The sequence below is a fragment of the Colias croceus genome, chromosome 29 (genome assembly GCF_905220415.1).
Source record: "Colias croceus chromosome 29, ilColCroc2.1".
NCBI classification, from domain to species: Eukaryota; Metazoa; Arthropoda; class Insecta; order Lepidoptera; family Pieridae; genus Colias; species Colias croceus.
The window spans coordinates 980,179-996,647 of record NC_059565.1 but is presented as its reverse complement, the minus strand read 5'-3'; the positions used below and the strand labels follow the sequence as shown (position 1 = coordinate 996,647).

The following is a 16,469-nucleotide window of genomic DNA, read 5'->3' as shown; positions in this document are numbered from 1 at the left end:
TCAAGTGACATATACCATATTAAATTTCATGACGACTTTGAGCCATTTTTTATCCTACTAATATTATAAATGCGAAAGTTTGTATGGATGTATGGATGTATGGATGCATGGATGTTTGTTACTCTTTCACGTAAAAACTACTGAACCGATTACAATGAAATTTAGCACACATATAGAGGGTAACTTGGATTAACACATAGGATAGTTTTTATCCCGGAAATCCCACGGGAACGGGAACTATGCGGGTGTTCCTTTGCAAACGCGGGCGAAGCCGCGGGCGGAAATCTAGTCAATAATAAAACCTATGTGTTAATCTAAGTAACCCTCTATACTTGTGCTAAATTTAAAATTTTATTGTAATCGGTGATTTCGGGATCGGTTATTTGAGTGAAAGAGTAACAAACACACACACACACACATCCTCACAAACTTTCGCATTTATAGTATTAGTAGGAAGTAAGATAGGATTGAAAACATCTCAAAATTTTTAACTAGGTAACCACTTATGTTTTTATTTTAATCAAAACTAGAGCAAAGATGACCACCCGATGATCAGAATACCAGATGGCACCCATATTTTTGTTTTTCAAAATATTGAGATTTTCTTTCAACTTTTTGTGTTTAAAAATAATCAAATACGCACTTATATTCATTATATTTTCCCTTCATTATAATATTATGGCATATTTTATAATTTAAATTAACACCCTAAAGCCCACGAAAATGCCCTTGGTGATTGTCTTTAAGCCGTAAGAACCTTCATAGTGCATAGGGTTGTCACAATTTATTTAATTACATTTAATAAGAATTTTATATTTAACTAGCTTTTCCGCGCGGTTTCACCTGTATTGCTCAAAGGAGGTTATAGTTTTGCATACGGTGAGTTCGTAAAAAATACTAATAAAATTCCAGACGCATTATTTTTCAAATAGAAATTCTTAAAACTCTATGTGTACTTACACCCATAATAAGCAACCCGCCCAACTTTTCCACCAGCACGGATTATGTTTTCATAGACAAAATGCTCACATTAGCGAAGCGGTGCCGGTGCCGGCTGCGCGAAGCTAGAGAAGAAAACATGGATTTTCAGGAAAAATTTAGTAATAAATGTGTGACGTAATTTTGTTTACCTAAGTATTTTTTACGTGACCAGTGTATGGTAAACTACAAGTCTCTTCGAGCTTAGTATACCAATAGTGGGACACCCTGCACAGCCTATATCCTTCCTCGATGATCGGCTATCTAACACCGAAAGAATTTTTCAAATTGGAATCAGTAGTTGCTGAGATCAGCGCGTTCAAACAAACAAACTCTTCAACTTTATAATATTGGTATAGATATGAATAAGCATACCTAATTGTTTTTTTGTGATATCGAAAAGTGATTTTACTTTAAACACACTTTAAAATAATTAATATATTATAATTTATTAATAAGTTGTTGTTACTTATTATTGAACCATACTCTATGTATTCAATTATTTAATAGATGAATTTTTCTTAAATTTGTGCGCTCATATTATGCGTTCAATTGATTTAATTTAGTAAATAAAATATATTATAATATAAAATATGTAATATATAAATTGCCTATTTGTTTTTAAATTCCATTAAATATTTGTATACAGTATATGATGAGAATTAATTCTTCAGGCAATTTAAAGAAATATTAATATTTAAAAACATGTTTAGAGTTTAGACTATGACTTGAAAAAAAAAACAAACAAATATACACTTAATTTAATTGGTTCCTGTTTAGTTTTTATCACGGTTTTATTAACTTCTCGCCTTCACCTGTATGTTTGTATGTAACCGGCTCGTTTAGACTCGATTTTAACCCACTTTAAACGGACAGATTCAATTCAAACTTTGTACACTTATCAAGGATCGGTGACATGGTGACAATACAATAATATCACAGCATAATCGTATTTGTTCTCTATCTTCTTTCTTCTCCTTCCTCTATATCAAAAACTACTGAACCGATTTTGATGAAACTTGCACTGATCAGGTAAGTTGGAACTTGGAGCATGCCCAACACGGCTGAAAACTGAAAATAAATAATTTTAATGCGATTTACAGTTTATGTGTTATGCGTGGACAAACAAACGAAAAACAAACACACACCCATGAAACTTGACACATTTGTGTTTAGAAGCTCTTAAACACTAACATACATAAAAACTAATTACACCAACGGATAGTAACTATTTGATTGTATATTTTGTTAGATTTGGTTAAAATTCGTGGCGGAGTTTTGTTTAGTAAATACCTAGGTAGGTATATACAGGGTGTCCCACTGTTGGTATACTAAGCTCAAAGGAGGTAAGGTATAGTTTCACATACGCTGAGTACGTAAAAAATACTTATAAAATTCCAGACGCATTTTTTTTAAACAAGCAACCTGCCCAACTTTGCCACCACCACGTGAGCTATCGTTAAAATTATGTTTTCATGTGACAATATGCTCACATTAGAGAAGTGGTATATACCGACTGCGCGAAGCTAGAGAAGAAAACATGAATTTTAAGGAAAAATTTAGCAAAAAAATTGTGGCGTAACTAATTATTTTTTACGTGATCGGTGTATGCAAAACTACAAGTCTCTTCGCGCTTAGTATACCGATAGTGGGACACCCTGTATAGATGGAATCGAATCCAACCCCTCTAAGAACAAGACAGGGTCATTGACCACGGTCGTCAACATTTTCTGCAAGAATGTCTACTTAAATATTGAAATATCACGCGAATTCTGATTAAAAAACTACTAACATTTATTTGAACTTATTATACCGAAATAAGAATAAAAATGTTTATCATAACTACAGACCTAAAATAATTATAATTATCATTTTAAATAAAAAAAATATAGTTAATTTGCAATTATAATATAATGGTTTCATTAAAAATACAATAAATTTATGGAAATATAAACATAATAAGTATTACTCACTAAAAAACATTCATATAGTTACCTACCTACCTACGCAATAATAAAAAATATTTTTTGACGCAGCATTGAATTAAATTTCTTCATTTCTGTTTCTATTAATTAAAACGCACTGAAAACAAAAGAAAAGATAACATTTAAAAAGAAAGCACAAGTTCTTTGTAGTTTGCTTAGAAATTTCGTTCGCAACACAAAATCGATATTTTTTACTGACGTCCACGATAACTCGTTTGAATTTGCCGCGTATGACGTAAGCAACGTTCTCTGACGTCACTGATCCCCCCTACAGCAGCCTCTCTCCCTCTTTCATCAACTAAAACAAGCAGTGTGAATGAAACAGCACGTCTCGCGTAAAGCTAGTGAATCAAGATACTTTTTTCACAGCATGGGACGTTCAACTGCGCCCATTCAACATGATAACAAAATAGTGATAACAAGTTTTTACATTACGCGTTTTACGGAGTTCGTTATGAACATATGTTAACAATAATGATGATTCAAATAAATCACAACAAATTAGCTAATATAATGTAAGGTAATTTATTACGAGTTTGTAATCGTTAATGAAACCTTGAGGGTGCAGTTGTACGTCCCTGTCGAATGACGTGAGTGCCAGCAGCGCTATTGTGGCGGATAATTGAACTAACTTCAGTAGTCTGAAATCCGTCGGGCTGTATGGGCTCGGAAGGATTTTATCGCGATCGTAAACTAAAATGGCTTGCAATATCAAGCCCATGCACAAAAGCAAACATTTTCCCATAGACCAGCTAGTATGTGTCGGCAACTACGAGTTGGAAAAGACAATCGGTACTGGAAATTTCGCAGTTGTAAAACTCGCCACACATGTTATTACTAAAAGTAAGGTGGGTATCGTCGTGTATTTCAGTGATCACTGTGTTTTATTTTGTGTTTTTACATCGCGTTGTACCAGTTAACACCGGATTCAGTTATCAATAAAGTGGTCTGTGCGTGATTGTTGTGATGTGCCTTGGTATTTTCCACTCAGCGACAACACTACGGCGAAGATGCGGTCAGGTTAGATAAGCTTAAGAACTACAACGTATCTGACTGATTTGAGGCGAAAATTGCTGATTGCAGTTGCAGAACGTGATTGAAAAAAAAAATAACTTACAACCCGACCGAGTTGACGCGCCCAATCTCGTCTACGCGACTAGTTTGTCGCGAACACATTATAAATGAGTCGGATAATGTCCGAACTTTTTTAAAAAATCGCTCATTCGCGTTCGTAAACTTTGGATATCACTTTTTTTTACTGTATTTCCAAAGCATGTATCGAGCGTCTGTTATCTGGACGTGACCTCCAAAATGTTTTTGCGACAATTATTTTCAATTGGATACTTCATGTGATGTGCCCTGTTCAATTATGGTGTCGTTAAGCTGCCTCCTTATTGGTGTAGCTAAATCACACAGTGTCTACGCACGATACAAAACATGGGATGGGAATTATAACGACAAGTAAACAATAGATAATAGAGACAAGTGTAACTTTTTTTTCAACGATATCGCGTTTCGAAGTTTCAGGTTCAATGTCCAAATAAAAATAAATTTTCGTGTTTCAGCTCTGTAGAATTTATGAATTATGACAATTGACAGCTATGGAGTAGGTATGGTCTTAGTGTGGTAAATTGAATAAATTTTCTAATAGGAATCTTGTTGAAATATAATTTTATATTTTTACTCCTTATTATTATTTAGTAAATTGAAAATTAAACCTGCTTTCAATAAAAAGACTCCTTTTATTTAGGTCTTTGCCTCATTTATATTTTTTAATTTGCAATCAAAATCCTCTGAAACGGCTTGACCTTTAATAAAATGTTGTGTATAATTCATAGGTTTTACACTACCTATATTGTTTACCCCACTAGGGGACATGGGACTTAACTCGCTCAAAGCTAAAATACACAAACATCTGATACACATTTCAATGCTTTGTAATAGAAACCAATTAACCAACATTAAAATTCACAATAAAATATTATTATTATCTTTTCTGGTTAAAATATAACCGAGTGATTTCACTCATCAGGTATATATATTCCGCAGGCAAATTGTAATTTCGCTGTTTGCAAATGCTTGGCATTTTGTAAAATACTAAGGATTTACTTTTTCCAAAATTCTACAAAAAGACGGTCGCGAGCCGATGGAGCCCCACTTCGCGAGGCTCCTATATCTGTGTAGTTAAAAAAACACAAACCTAACGTAACCTACCCCCATATCCAAACCAAAAACTTCTGATTACGAATTCTCGACATATTATAAAATGCCAAGCGTTTGTAAACAGCGAAATAATACAATTTGACTGCGACACATACATTATAATTCAAAAGTATAAAAAACACAAAACTATAGTTAGGTAATCAGTGTTAGTTATAGGTATAGCTATTACGAACATAATCTTCTTATATATAAAAATGAATCCCAAAATGTGTTGGTAAGCGCATAACTTGAGAACGGCTTAACCGATTTCGTTAATTCTTTTTTTATTATATTCCTTGAAGTACGAGGATGGTTCTTATGTAGAGAAAACGTGAATATGTACCACGGGCGAAGCCGGGGCGGACCGCTAGTATTATATAAAAGCATATAAAAAATACTAAAAGGTATATTCATATTATAATCTTTATGGAAGTAAATTTATCTACATTAGTGTAGATAAAATAGTAAAGAAGTTACTATTTTATCAACCAACTAGAGAAACACTATCTTATAAGAAAAATCATGAAATTATTACATTAACTATCATTGATAAGTGTACAAAGTTTGAATTAAATATGTCCGTTTTATACTAATATTATAAAACTAAAGAGTTTGCTTGTTTGAATGCACTAATCTCAGGAACTACTGGTCCGATTTGAAAAATTCTTTCGGTGTTAGATAGCCCATTTATAGAGGAAGGCTATAGAGTATAGGCTATATCATCATTCATCATGTCAAATCCAACCAACAACAGCGGAACAATGCAGGTAAAACCGCGTGGCACAGCTAGTGTTATATATAATATTGGGTAATTTTAATCATATGTCACATGAAAAATTAATGTTCAATAGGAAGTTAAAACATTGATATAAATTTAAAAAACTAAAATATTTTTATCATATTGTTAAAAATTTCTATCATTTGGTAAAATAAATTAGAAAACTAAAACCTTCCTATTGAATCACACTATCTATTAAAAAAAACCGCATCAAAATCCATTGCGTAGTTCAAAAGATTTAAGCATACAAAGGGACATGACAGAGAAAGCGACTTTGTTTTATACTAACTATGTGTAGTTATTACCCCTAGAAATCAAATCCAAATCCTGGGTAAAGCCAGAGGAAGCAGCCAGTATATTAAAAGATGTAATAATGTTACACATGTATAATTATTATTAAGGTAATATTATATTGAAGTTGTGGTTAAGCGGGATTTTGATAAACAATTTAAATAATAACTAATTATAATTGACTAATTGTGTAGAGTTATGCCTAATTCCATAAGGATAATTATGTTTATAGAATATAGAATACTAGCTTACCGCCCGCGGCTTCGCCCGCTTTGTCTAAAACCTCTTTGTCTAAATTATATATGTACTACGCTTGTCTTTGTCTAAATTATATACCTACTAAAACCTTCCTCTTGAATCACTCTATCTATTAAAAAAAAACCGCATCAAAATCCGTTGCATCTCTAATATATAAAAATCAATGCCACTTTTCGTTGTAATTCCATAACTCGAGAACGGCTGAACCGATTTCGATAATTCTTTTTTTATTATATTCCTTGAAGTACGAGGATGGTTCTTATGTAGAGAAAACGTTAATATGTACCACGGGCGAAGCCGCGGCGGACCGCTAGTAGTTTTATAGATTTATCATTTAAGCATACAAAGGGACATAGGGACAGAGACAGCAACTTTGTTTTATATACTAACTATGTAGTGATATGATAAACAATATTAATTTAGGAGAAATTTTGTATGCAAATGGACTTGGAATACCTTATAGCTTTTTGATGACCCAGTTCTTATATTGGTTAATGACCCTGACCCCCATGGTGCCACAATGTGTGGGTTTAAGTACCACTATTAAAAAATATTGTTATTTTCTTGTTTAGGAGAGTTATGTAGTACTAGTTGTGCCCGCGGACGAATCCGCGTGCAATAACAAGTATTTGTTTTTGCACGTGGATTCTGTATAACCTATATTCCTGTAAAGTTTAACCTAAACCGGCGAGTAGTTTTTAAGTGAAAGAGTAACAGACATACACCCATTCATATTTTCGCATTTATAATATTATACTAGCTGCTCCGCGCGGTTTCACCCCCGTGGCTCCACTCCTGTTGGTCGTAGCGTGATGATATAGCCTATAACCTTCCTCGATAAATGGGCTATCTAACACCGAAAGAATTTTTCAAATGGGACCAGTAGTTCCCGAGATTAGCGCGTTCAAACAAACAAACTCTTCAGCTTTCTAATATTAGCACAGATATTAGTAGGTATAGATTACACTAATATTGTAACTCGCGTGACGCGTCTCGGGTAAAAATAATAATAGTTTAAAAAAACTAAAAAACACGCTTTTTATAGAAAACCAAACTAAAAAATAGAAAATTTTATCAGTGTATTGTCATCGGTCCTCAATAAATCTACAAAGTTTGAACGAAATCTGGCCGTTTAAAGTGGGTCAAAATCGCGCCCAAAGAAGTCGGTTACAAACATACAGGTGAAGCTAATATAAAGCGTGTAAAAAGTAGACTAGGTATATGCTAAGTGCTAACACAGACTAAAATCTATGTCTGAGACACATACAGATCCGATCAGCTGTTTTTGCGTGACAGACTATCAAAGATCTAAAGACCTACTTGAGTTAAGCTTGAGTTTATAATGTTATAAAAATAGTAAAGAAAATATTATGCATAAATTAATTATCAGTTACCTTTACTTGGCTTAGTGGTTAAGGCTTCTGACTTTAATCAATAGATCGAAGGTTTGGAACTAGAGTCGTGCTAAAATTGATTAAATAAATTCACATCACCATTATTACCATTCGTGGGGAAAAACAACCTAATGGGCTTTCATCACAATCGAGAGTGATGGCCCAACAAATGATCGTCGATGTTTGCCGCCATTACGGCGATTATGATTAGTTATAATTGGCAAAAAAATTTTGACCTAATTTTGACGTTTAAATATTTTTAACGTGTGATCTATCTATGCAAAACTACAAGTCCCTTCGCGCTTATTATACCAATAGTGGGACGCCCTGTATAATGACGACCGAACTGACATTTAGGCAATTAGGCCCTCTATACTATCGTGATTGCCTCTACTGGCCCAATGCTGCCCATTTTGAAGAGGAAACCAGCACGTCCAAACATTTCGACGACATGTAACATCTGCCCGCAGTCCGCACTTGACCAGCGTGGTAGATTGTGGCCTGAGCCCTCGTAGGAAACGCAGGTCTCTGCAATGAGAACACATATAAGATTAATAGCTGTGCCCCGCGTTTTCGGTTTTACCCACCTTGTTTCGCTTCCATTGATCATAGCGTGATGGTATATAACCTAACTATAGCCTTCATCGATAAATGGGCTATCTAACACCGAAAGAATTTTTCAAATCGGACTAGTAGTTCCTGAGATTAGTGCGTTCAAACAAACAAACTCTTCAGCTTTATAATATTGGTAAAGATTATTATTCGTGTACCATGCGAGTGAAGCCGCGATCTATAAGCAATATTATAATATGTTTACCTTTATTGTCCCATTGGTTGAGTAGTTAGCAGTTAGCACAATAGTTAACGTCTAACCATGTCCTAGGTTGTATTTTGGCAAATTTGATTATGCACTATACCACGTATAGCCAATTCACGTAGCTATTTATGGTAATTTAGGAATAGACTAATATAGACTATAAAATTTCTATAGTTTTTTTTTTGTAAATAATGACAAAAATAGAACGGTAATGCAAATGAAATGGCTAACCTTCGAATTCTAAAAATAGTGAAAATTATAATATACCTACATTAAAAATTTTATTTACACGCACAGAAAAGTCGCTGACCTTTTTGTATGATTGAAAAAATTTTGTTTTTCTTTATACCTACCTACATTTTATGTGATTTTTTTTGACCGCCAAAATACCTCGACTACGAAATGAAAGTAATTAAGGACGCTATAACGTATTTTTACAAAAACACGCTGTTTTTCGGTACCATTTTAACTTAAAGCAATTACACGTGAGAACATAGTAATATCTTAATTTAAAGATAATATATTCAGCTCTACGTTCATCTTATAAAAATTGTACGACGTCATACAAAATTGTCGCTGAAATACGTTTTTTCCATCACAATAAACGCATAAAATGCAAAAAAATGGGGTCTAAACCGGTACCATTTTAGGAAAATTAAGAGCCTAATCTATCTTCTTACCTATATCTTATTGAGGGATATATAGTCCTTTATATATGGTGTAATTTTTATGAATCTAAATCAAAATTTTATTTCAATAATGAGCTAAATTAAAAATACTTGTCGATTTCTTCATACATTTTGTTCTCGCGGTTCGTCAGACCGCGCTCAGAAGCGCTCTTGGAAGGACGGGTGTATCGCTCCTCGTGCCAAAAATAAAAACGAAATAAAAAAGATTATTGTGCGTGCACTGTCTTTTTCGTGATTTGAAATATTTGATACTTTTTATGAGTAAACTGTATAAGTTTCATATTCCAATTATTTGTAATTTAAAATTATGTTTTTAAAATTACCTTGCCTGAGATCCTCTTTTTTATGGGTTGTTGAATAGATTGGTGGGGTAAAACAATTCAAGATGGCGTCGATGAAAATTTGGCTTTTTTTCGTGATGGGTGTCATTTTCATAGTTTTTGGGGTAGCTATTACCGAATATGAGGTCAAAACTGAAATCCAAGATGGCGCCGACGAAAATTTTACATCTTTTCGTCATGGGTGTCATTTTCATGGTTTTTGGGGTAGCTATTAACGAATATGAGGTCAAAACTATAATCCAAGATGGCGCCGACAAAAATTTTACAACTTTTCGTCATGGGTGTCATTTTCATGGTTTTTGGGGTAGCTATTAACCAATATGAGGTCAAAACTGAAATCCAAGATGGCGCCGACGAAAATTTTACATCTTTTCGTCATGGGTGTCATTTTCATGGTTTTTGGGGTAGCTATTAACGAATATGAGGTCTAAACTATAATCCAAGATGGCGCCGACAAAAATTTTACATCTTTTCGTCATGGGTGTCATTTTCATGGTTTTTGGGGTAGCTATTAACCAATATGAGGTCAAAACTGAAATCCAAGATGGCGCCGACGAAAATTTTACATCTTTTCGTCATGGGTGTCATTTTCATGGTTTTTGGGGTAGCTATTATCGAATATGAGGTCAAAACTATAATCCAAGATGGCGCCGACGAAAAATTTGACATCTTTTCATCATGGGTGTCATTTTCATGGTTTTTGGGATAGCTATTAACGAATATGAGGTCAAAACTATAATCCAAGATGGCGCTGACGAAAATTTGACATTTTTCGTGATGGGTGTCATTTTCATGGTTTTTGGGGTAGCTATTAACGAATATGAGGTCAAAACTAAAATCCAAGATGGTCGTCGAATTTCAAGATCGCGTCATGGTAATACTGTCGCGTTATGGAGCAAGGCGGCGATTTTGGTATCTATGAATCTCGCCAAAGAAGTTTCACTCCTGACACGTTTTCTCGGCACACACGTTCTTTTTTATTTTATTCTCTTCGTTTAAATGTTTTAGATAAACTTTATTTTAAATAAAGTTTAGCGAATATATTTAAAGAATATATTTAAAGTTACTAATATCTGTCAGAATATTAACATGATTGCCACAGAGTTGCGTTTTATATTAAATTTCTAAATATGCATTTCAATGTTCTTTAAAATTGTTTTTTTTAAGACTTTCTACAAAACTGTGGTTGTTAACGTTTTTGTTATTTTATTTAAGTTTACTTTAAAGGAGTAAGAAAAATATACCTAATTATCGACGGTTACATTGGGGATTTGGTAATAGCTGTCTCAAAAACCTTGAAAATGACACCCATGCCGAAAAGATGTAAAGTTTCGTCGACACCATCTTGGATTTTAGTTTTGACCTCATATTGGTTAATAGATACCCCAAAAACCATGAAAATGACACCCATGACGAAAATATGTAAAATTTTCGTCGGCGCCATCTTGGATTTTAGTTTTGACCTCATATTCGTTAATAGCTACCCCAATAACCATGAAAATGACACCCGTGACGAAATGATGTAAAATTTTCGTCGGCGCCATCTTCGATTTTAGTTTTGACCTCATATTGGTTAATAGCTACCCCAAAAACCATGAAAATGACACCCATGTCGAAAAGATGTAAAATTTTCGTCGGCGCCATCTTGGATTTTAGTTTTGACCTCATATTCGTTAATAGCTCCCCCAATAACCATGAAAATGACACCCATGAAGAAAATATATAAAATTTTTGTCGGCGCCATCTTGGATTTTAGTTTTGACCTCATATTGGTTAATAGCTACCCCAAAAACCATGAAAATGACACCCGTGACGAAATGATGTCAAATTGTCGTCGGCGCCATTTTGGATTTTAGATTTGACCTCATATTGATTAATACTTATTTAAAAGCTACTCCAACTCCTTGAAAATGACACCCATGACGAAAAGATTTCAAATTTTCGTCGGTGCCATCTTGGATTTTAGTTTTGACCTCATATTGGTTAATAGCTACCCCAAAAACCACCCACATTTGCAAATGTGTTTGCTACTTAGGAAAAGTTCATATTTAAAGATATAGGTAATGTGAATGTGTGGTAACGAATTTAATTTATTTCATTCCGACTGTTTCTCGGAATAACATACATTTACTAAGAATTGCTTACAATGCCGGGTTTAATATATTGCCGGTAACATATAATATTATGTATGATAATAATTCTTAAAAAAGTATTTTATACATTTCTTAAAAAGCTTCGATATTGTATACAATAATACAATTCATATTCAAATTGTTGTAAAATAGTCACACTTTTTTAAGTTGGTTGAATACACTAAAATACTTATAAGGATCGTACCTACTAATAATAGTAACAAAATGAATTTTTAAAGTTCCCAGTAATCTTCTGGAATCAATTTCAATAAAAATATAAAAAAAAATAATATCAAGTATGAAGATGGTCTATAAAATGGAATGCGCTATGTTTACGTGAGCGCGATGTTCCCGCGAACCACGTGGCGACTTTAGATACCTAAATTTGAGTAACGCAGATTTGTGACAGCGTCCTTAACATTAAAATATATGAAACAAGTAAAATATAGGGACATTTTTCATGACTATGTACTCACAATGAGGAATATCCCTGCGCCATGTTGTGACGTCACAGCTGTCAAATCGAAAATATAGGTAAGGTAAAACCCGTACGAATTAACTTCAGACCTGAGCTGATGACCTTTTATGCCCGGTTCCTATATTCAACGGATCGTCATAGTATCAAAGCTACTATCCGTTTTTCTAGAACTAACTACGAGTCGTTATTACCGTTCCACAATTTTATTTCTTGACGTGCTATCGACGGACATCCGTTGGTCATAAAAATACCGAGCCCTCTTCACTCACAGATGTGCGTTTCGTTATAAGCCAAATTGAAATTAAAATAACACAAAATTCAGGACAAAATAAGTTAAATATACAGCCGAATTATAAACTTTAAGAATAAAGTTTCTTATTAATAAAGAACTAATACTAAAGAACTATATATTTGTAGACATCTGCGTGATAATTTTCCTTCTAAACAACCTAATGCGTTACACAGAAAGCAAAAACAGAACGTTTTTCTCGCGCACGCGTGCATTGCTTGTCAGTTGTCAAATTATTGTCATTCATTGTTGATTGATGATTCATTGTCAAGTTTTATAATTAAAGAATAATAATACAACGACCACTGTTTATATATTTATTAAAAATGGATATTACGCCGGTAAGTACGCCTTTATATTTCTTCTTTAAAATCGTCTGCCGCTTACTTTTTGCTTCGGACACTTTTAAAGTCAAACATATATTTCTGTTACAGAAATCGAAGAAAGCTATGAGTAAAGAAGAGATTGCTCAATTATTATAACCAGTAAGGAGACTAATGCTTCTACGAATAAATTAAAGGATGAATGTTGGACTTCGTTGACCAACACATTTAATGCAAAAATTGGTCAAATACCTACCAGGAAAACTTTTTATTTTCAGCCAAAAAATTCAAACATAATAAGGATGATGGACAAATATTATGAAGTAATAATTGAAATACTGAACACACAATAATTGAAATACTGAACACACAATAATTGAAATACTGAACACACAATAACTAATTAATTTTTGTATATTATTAAGCAATATATCTAGACATACGGTAGAAAAAGAATTTGTTAGGTAGTGCTAAATGTAAATCTTATGTAAAAAATGTATTTAGTTCAGAGAGCCTATTACAGCGTTAAGGAATATAATATAGAAGATGATAATCGATGGAGGGTTGTCGCGTAAGAATCACAGGACAGTTCTTTGGCATATATTATGTAGTTACATATTACTATGTAAAATTAAACATAGTTATAAAGAAATAAAACTTTTATTCCATTTTATTATGTACTTTTATTTATTTTTTATTATTTACAATACAATGTTTAAAAAATTGATTTCTACATTGCAAACATAGACATATATATATACTAGTGGTCCGCCCCGGCTTCGCCCTTGGTACATGTATATGTTTTCTTTCCATAATAACCATCCTCGTACTTCAAGGAACATTATAAAAAAATAATTATCGAAATCGGTCCACCCGTTCACGCGTGATGCCGTGACCAAGGGAAATAGGTCTGCCACTGATATCGATATTGTGCCTAAAGCATAGAACCTCAGCGTCAACAGTAATTGATGTTATGGAGATACCCCATGATTCCTGAAATGACAACATAAATTAGGTATGTAATAAGGTTAGACGTGTTTGGTATAATATTAATGCCTCCATTAAACTAACCTGGCTCCTTTTATTCGTACGTCTGGATAAATTTCAAGAAGTAATTGTTCAACAGATTATTTATCAAGTCGAAATCTCAATTGAAATTCGTGAGAATCCAGGGTCGCAAAAAAATCCACTCCTTCTCTATAATATATACTCTTTCACGCCCACTATCTTCTTCCGAAATTCGATATAATATTAAACACTTCTCTATCACTATCTGAACTCCACATTTCGATATTGAAGCGGAAACAATGAAATAGTAAGAATTTAACCGCCCGAAATCGACGGGTAAACAAAATGCTATACGAATAGTAACTTTGACAGCATAATGACGTTAAAAATATTTATAGGAACGCGATAAACTGTCTTCTTCATACAATATGCTTACCGTTCGTTAATAGTAACCCTCCCATCCGTCAGTAGGAAGCCGTCGGTAAGTTGCTTGACGAGACGTTTTTTATAGGAACGATTTTCGCTTACGCTTGGTTAATTATACTACTATTCGTAACTAAAACGGATCGTTTTTCAAATATAGGAACCGGGCATTAACCGACTTCAAAAAAAGGAGGAGGTTCTCAATTCGGCCCGTCGGCCGGTATATATTTTTTTGTTTTTCAATGTAATATTATAGGTATGTAACTACCTTTCCAAAATAAATAAAATAATGGAATATAATTCAAACTAAGTACCAGTTTAACTTAGGTACTTTGGATACTAATTTTTTAATGAAAACTAATCTATATACTAATATTATAAAGCCGAAGAGTTTGTTTGAACGCGCTAATCTCAGGAACTACTGGTCCGATTTGAAAAATTATTTCAGTGTCAGATAGCCCATTAATCGAGGAAGGCTATATAGGCTATATATACCTATCATCACGCTATGACCAACAGGAGCGGAGCAATGCAGGTGAAACCGCGGGGCACAGCTAGTATTTCGCATACGTCGCATTCCAGCCAAGTCTCAATTTAACTCGTATATAATTAGTCTTAATAATTATTAATAAGGCTACATTTCCAATCGGTGGCGGTTTTTAAAAAAATTGAATATTCATAAACACTTGTAAAAGTTTACATGAATAAAAAACGTTTCGAGTTTGGTTTTGAGGCAAAAAACTCATTAAGAAACGGACAAACTAGGTAAATATTTTTGTTGTTATAGTTATATACTTTTTATCGATCTTTGACAGATCAAGGTCGTTGACTGCGCACATTCTTGAAACGCATTGTCAAAAAAAAACTTTATTGTATTCAAAAGTGAATGCAGTACCTACAATTTAAAATGCGGCTCTGTCTTTCTAGCTAGGGAAATGTTGAAGGAAGAACATTGTAGGATCAAAAATCGAACTTTTATAAATGAACTAGCGGTGCCCCGCGGTTTTACACGCATTGCTCCGCTAAGACCAAAAGGACCGGAGCACTGGCATAATAGGTATAAAAGAAAGATACACAAGATAGTTTTATTTAATTTAAAATAGAAGTTTAGGTTATCGTCATAATTGTTATTAAAATATCGGATGTATAAAAAATAAAGAAACTCATTTAATATCGAAGACTTTGATTTCGTATTAATTGGTATTTAAATTTAGCACGCGACATATCCTTTCGCAAATATTCGTCTTAAGTGTGGCCAATGTAAATAAATAATATTTTTGTTTACCGTCCACCTCTATACCGTAATTATTTCAAGATGGTCACATTTATATTTATACTTCTTAAAAGTATTAAATTACAAGCTATATTTCCCGGCTTTGCCTGGGGAAAAGAAAATATAGTCTATGTTATTACAGAAAATATCTTTCTAATGTTAAAATAATTAATTAATTTGGCTAAAATTAAATCGCATTAAGGGGTGCTAGGCGGAAAGGTTTTATCCCGGAAATCCCATGGAAACGGGATCTATGCGAGTTTTTCTTTGAAAACGCGGACGAAGCCGCGGGCGGAAATCTAATCACTAATATTTGCAATTAGCACAAATATGTCTTCTCAAATAACTAAATAAATACTTTTTTTGTCAATAGAATGTTCATAAACACTTTATAAACAAAAATACTAAATTTAATTTAAATTGCAATCCTATCGGTCTTAGACAGGTTCCTAAACTTTTAGATAACGGAACATCGAACTAAAATGTAAAAACCTTTTATCATACATATCAAATGATAACAAATAAAAACAATATCTTGTACACCTAAGAATGTGTTTTGTCAATGTGCAGAAATTGATAATTCACTAATCTTTCTTTCAATACTTAATACGTTGTGTTTTCCACAAACGCTTGTTGAAGTGAAACTTTAGGCGCGTTGAGAGTAAAATTTCAAGGTCGCGTCATGGCTTTATCGTCACGTCATTGAGTGTCGCGACGATTTTGGTATCTTTGAATCTTGTCAGAGAAGTTTCACTTCTGACACGTGTGCTCACACGATCTTTTTTGTGTGTATAGGTACTTTTTTCGGCG

At 33.5% G+C, this 16,469-nt stretch overlaps 1 protein-coding gene across 2 annotated transcripts in view; it reads left to right on the top strand.

Moving 5' to 3' along the window:
* The first annotated feature begins 3,618 nt into the window (after positions 1-3,618).
* Positions 3,619-16,469, top strand: part of LOC123704327 (MAP/microtubule affinity-regulating kinase 4) — a 59,680-nt gene continuing 46,829 nt past the window's right edge. For both annotated transcript variants that reach the window (XM_045652660.1, XM_045652661.1), the window contains exon 1: positions 3,619-3,811. In XM_045652660.1, coding sequence (XP_045508616.1) covers positions 3,662-3,811 — 150 coding nt within the window. In that variant the 5' untranslated portion in view covers positions 3,619-3,661. The remainder of the gene's footprint in view (positions 3,812-16,469) is intronic.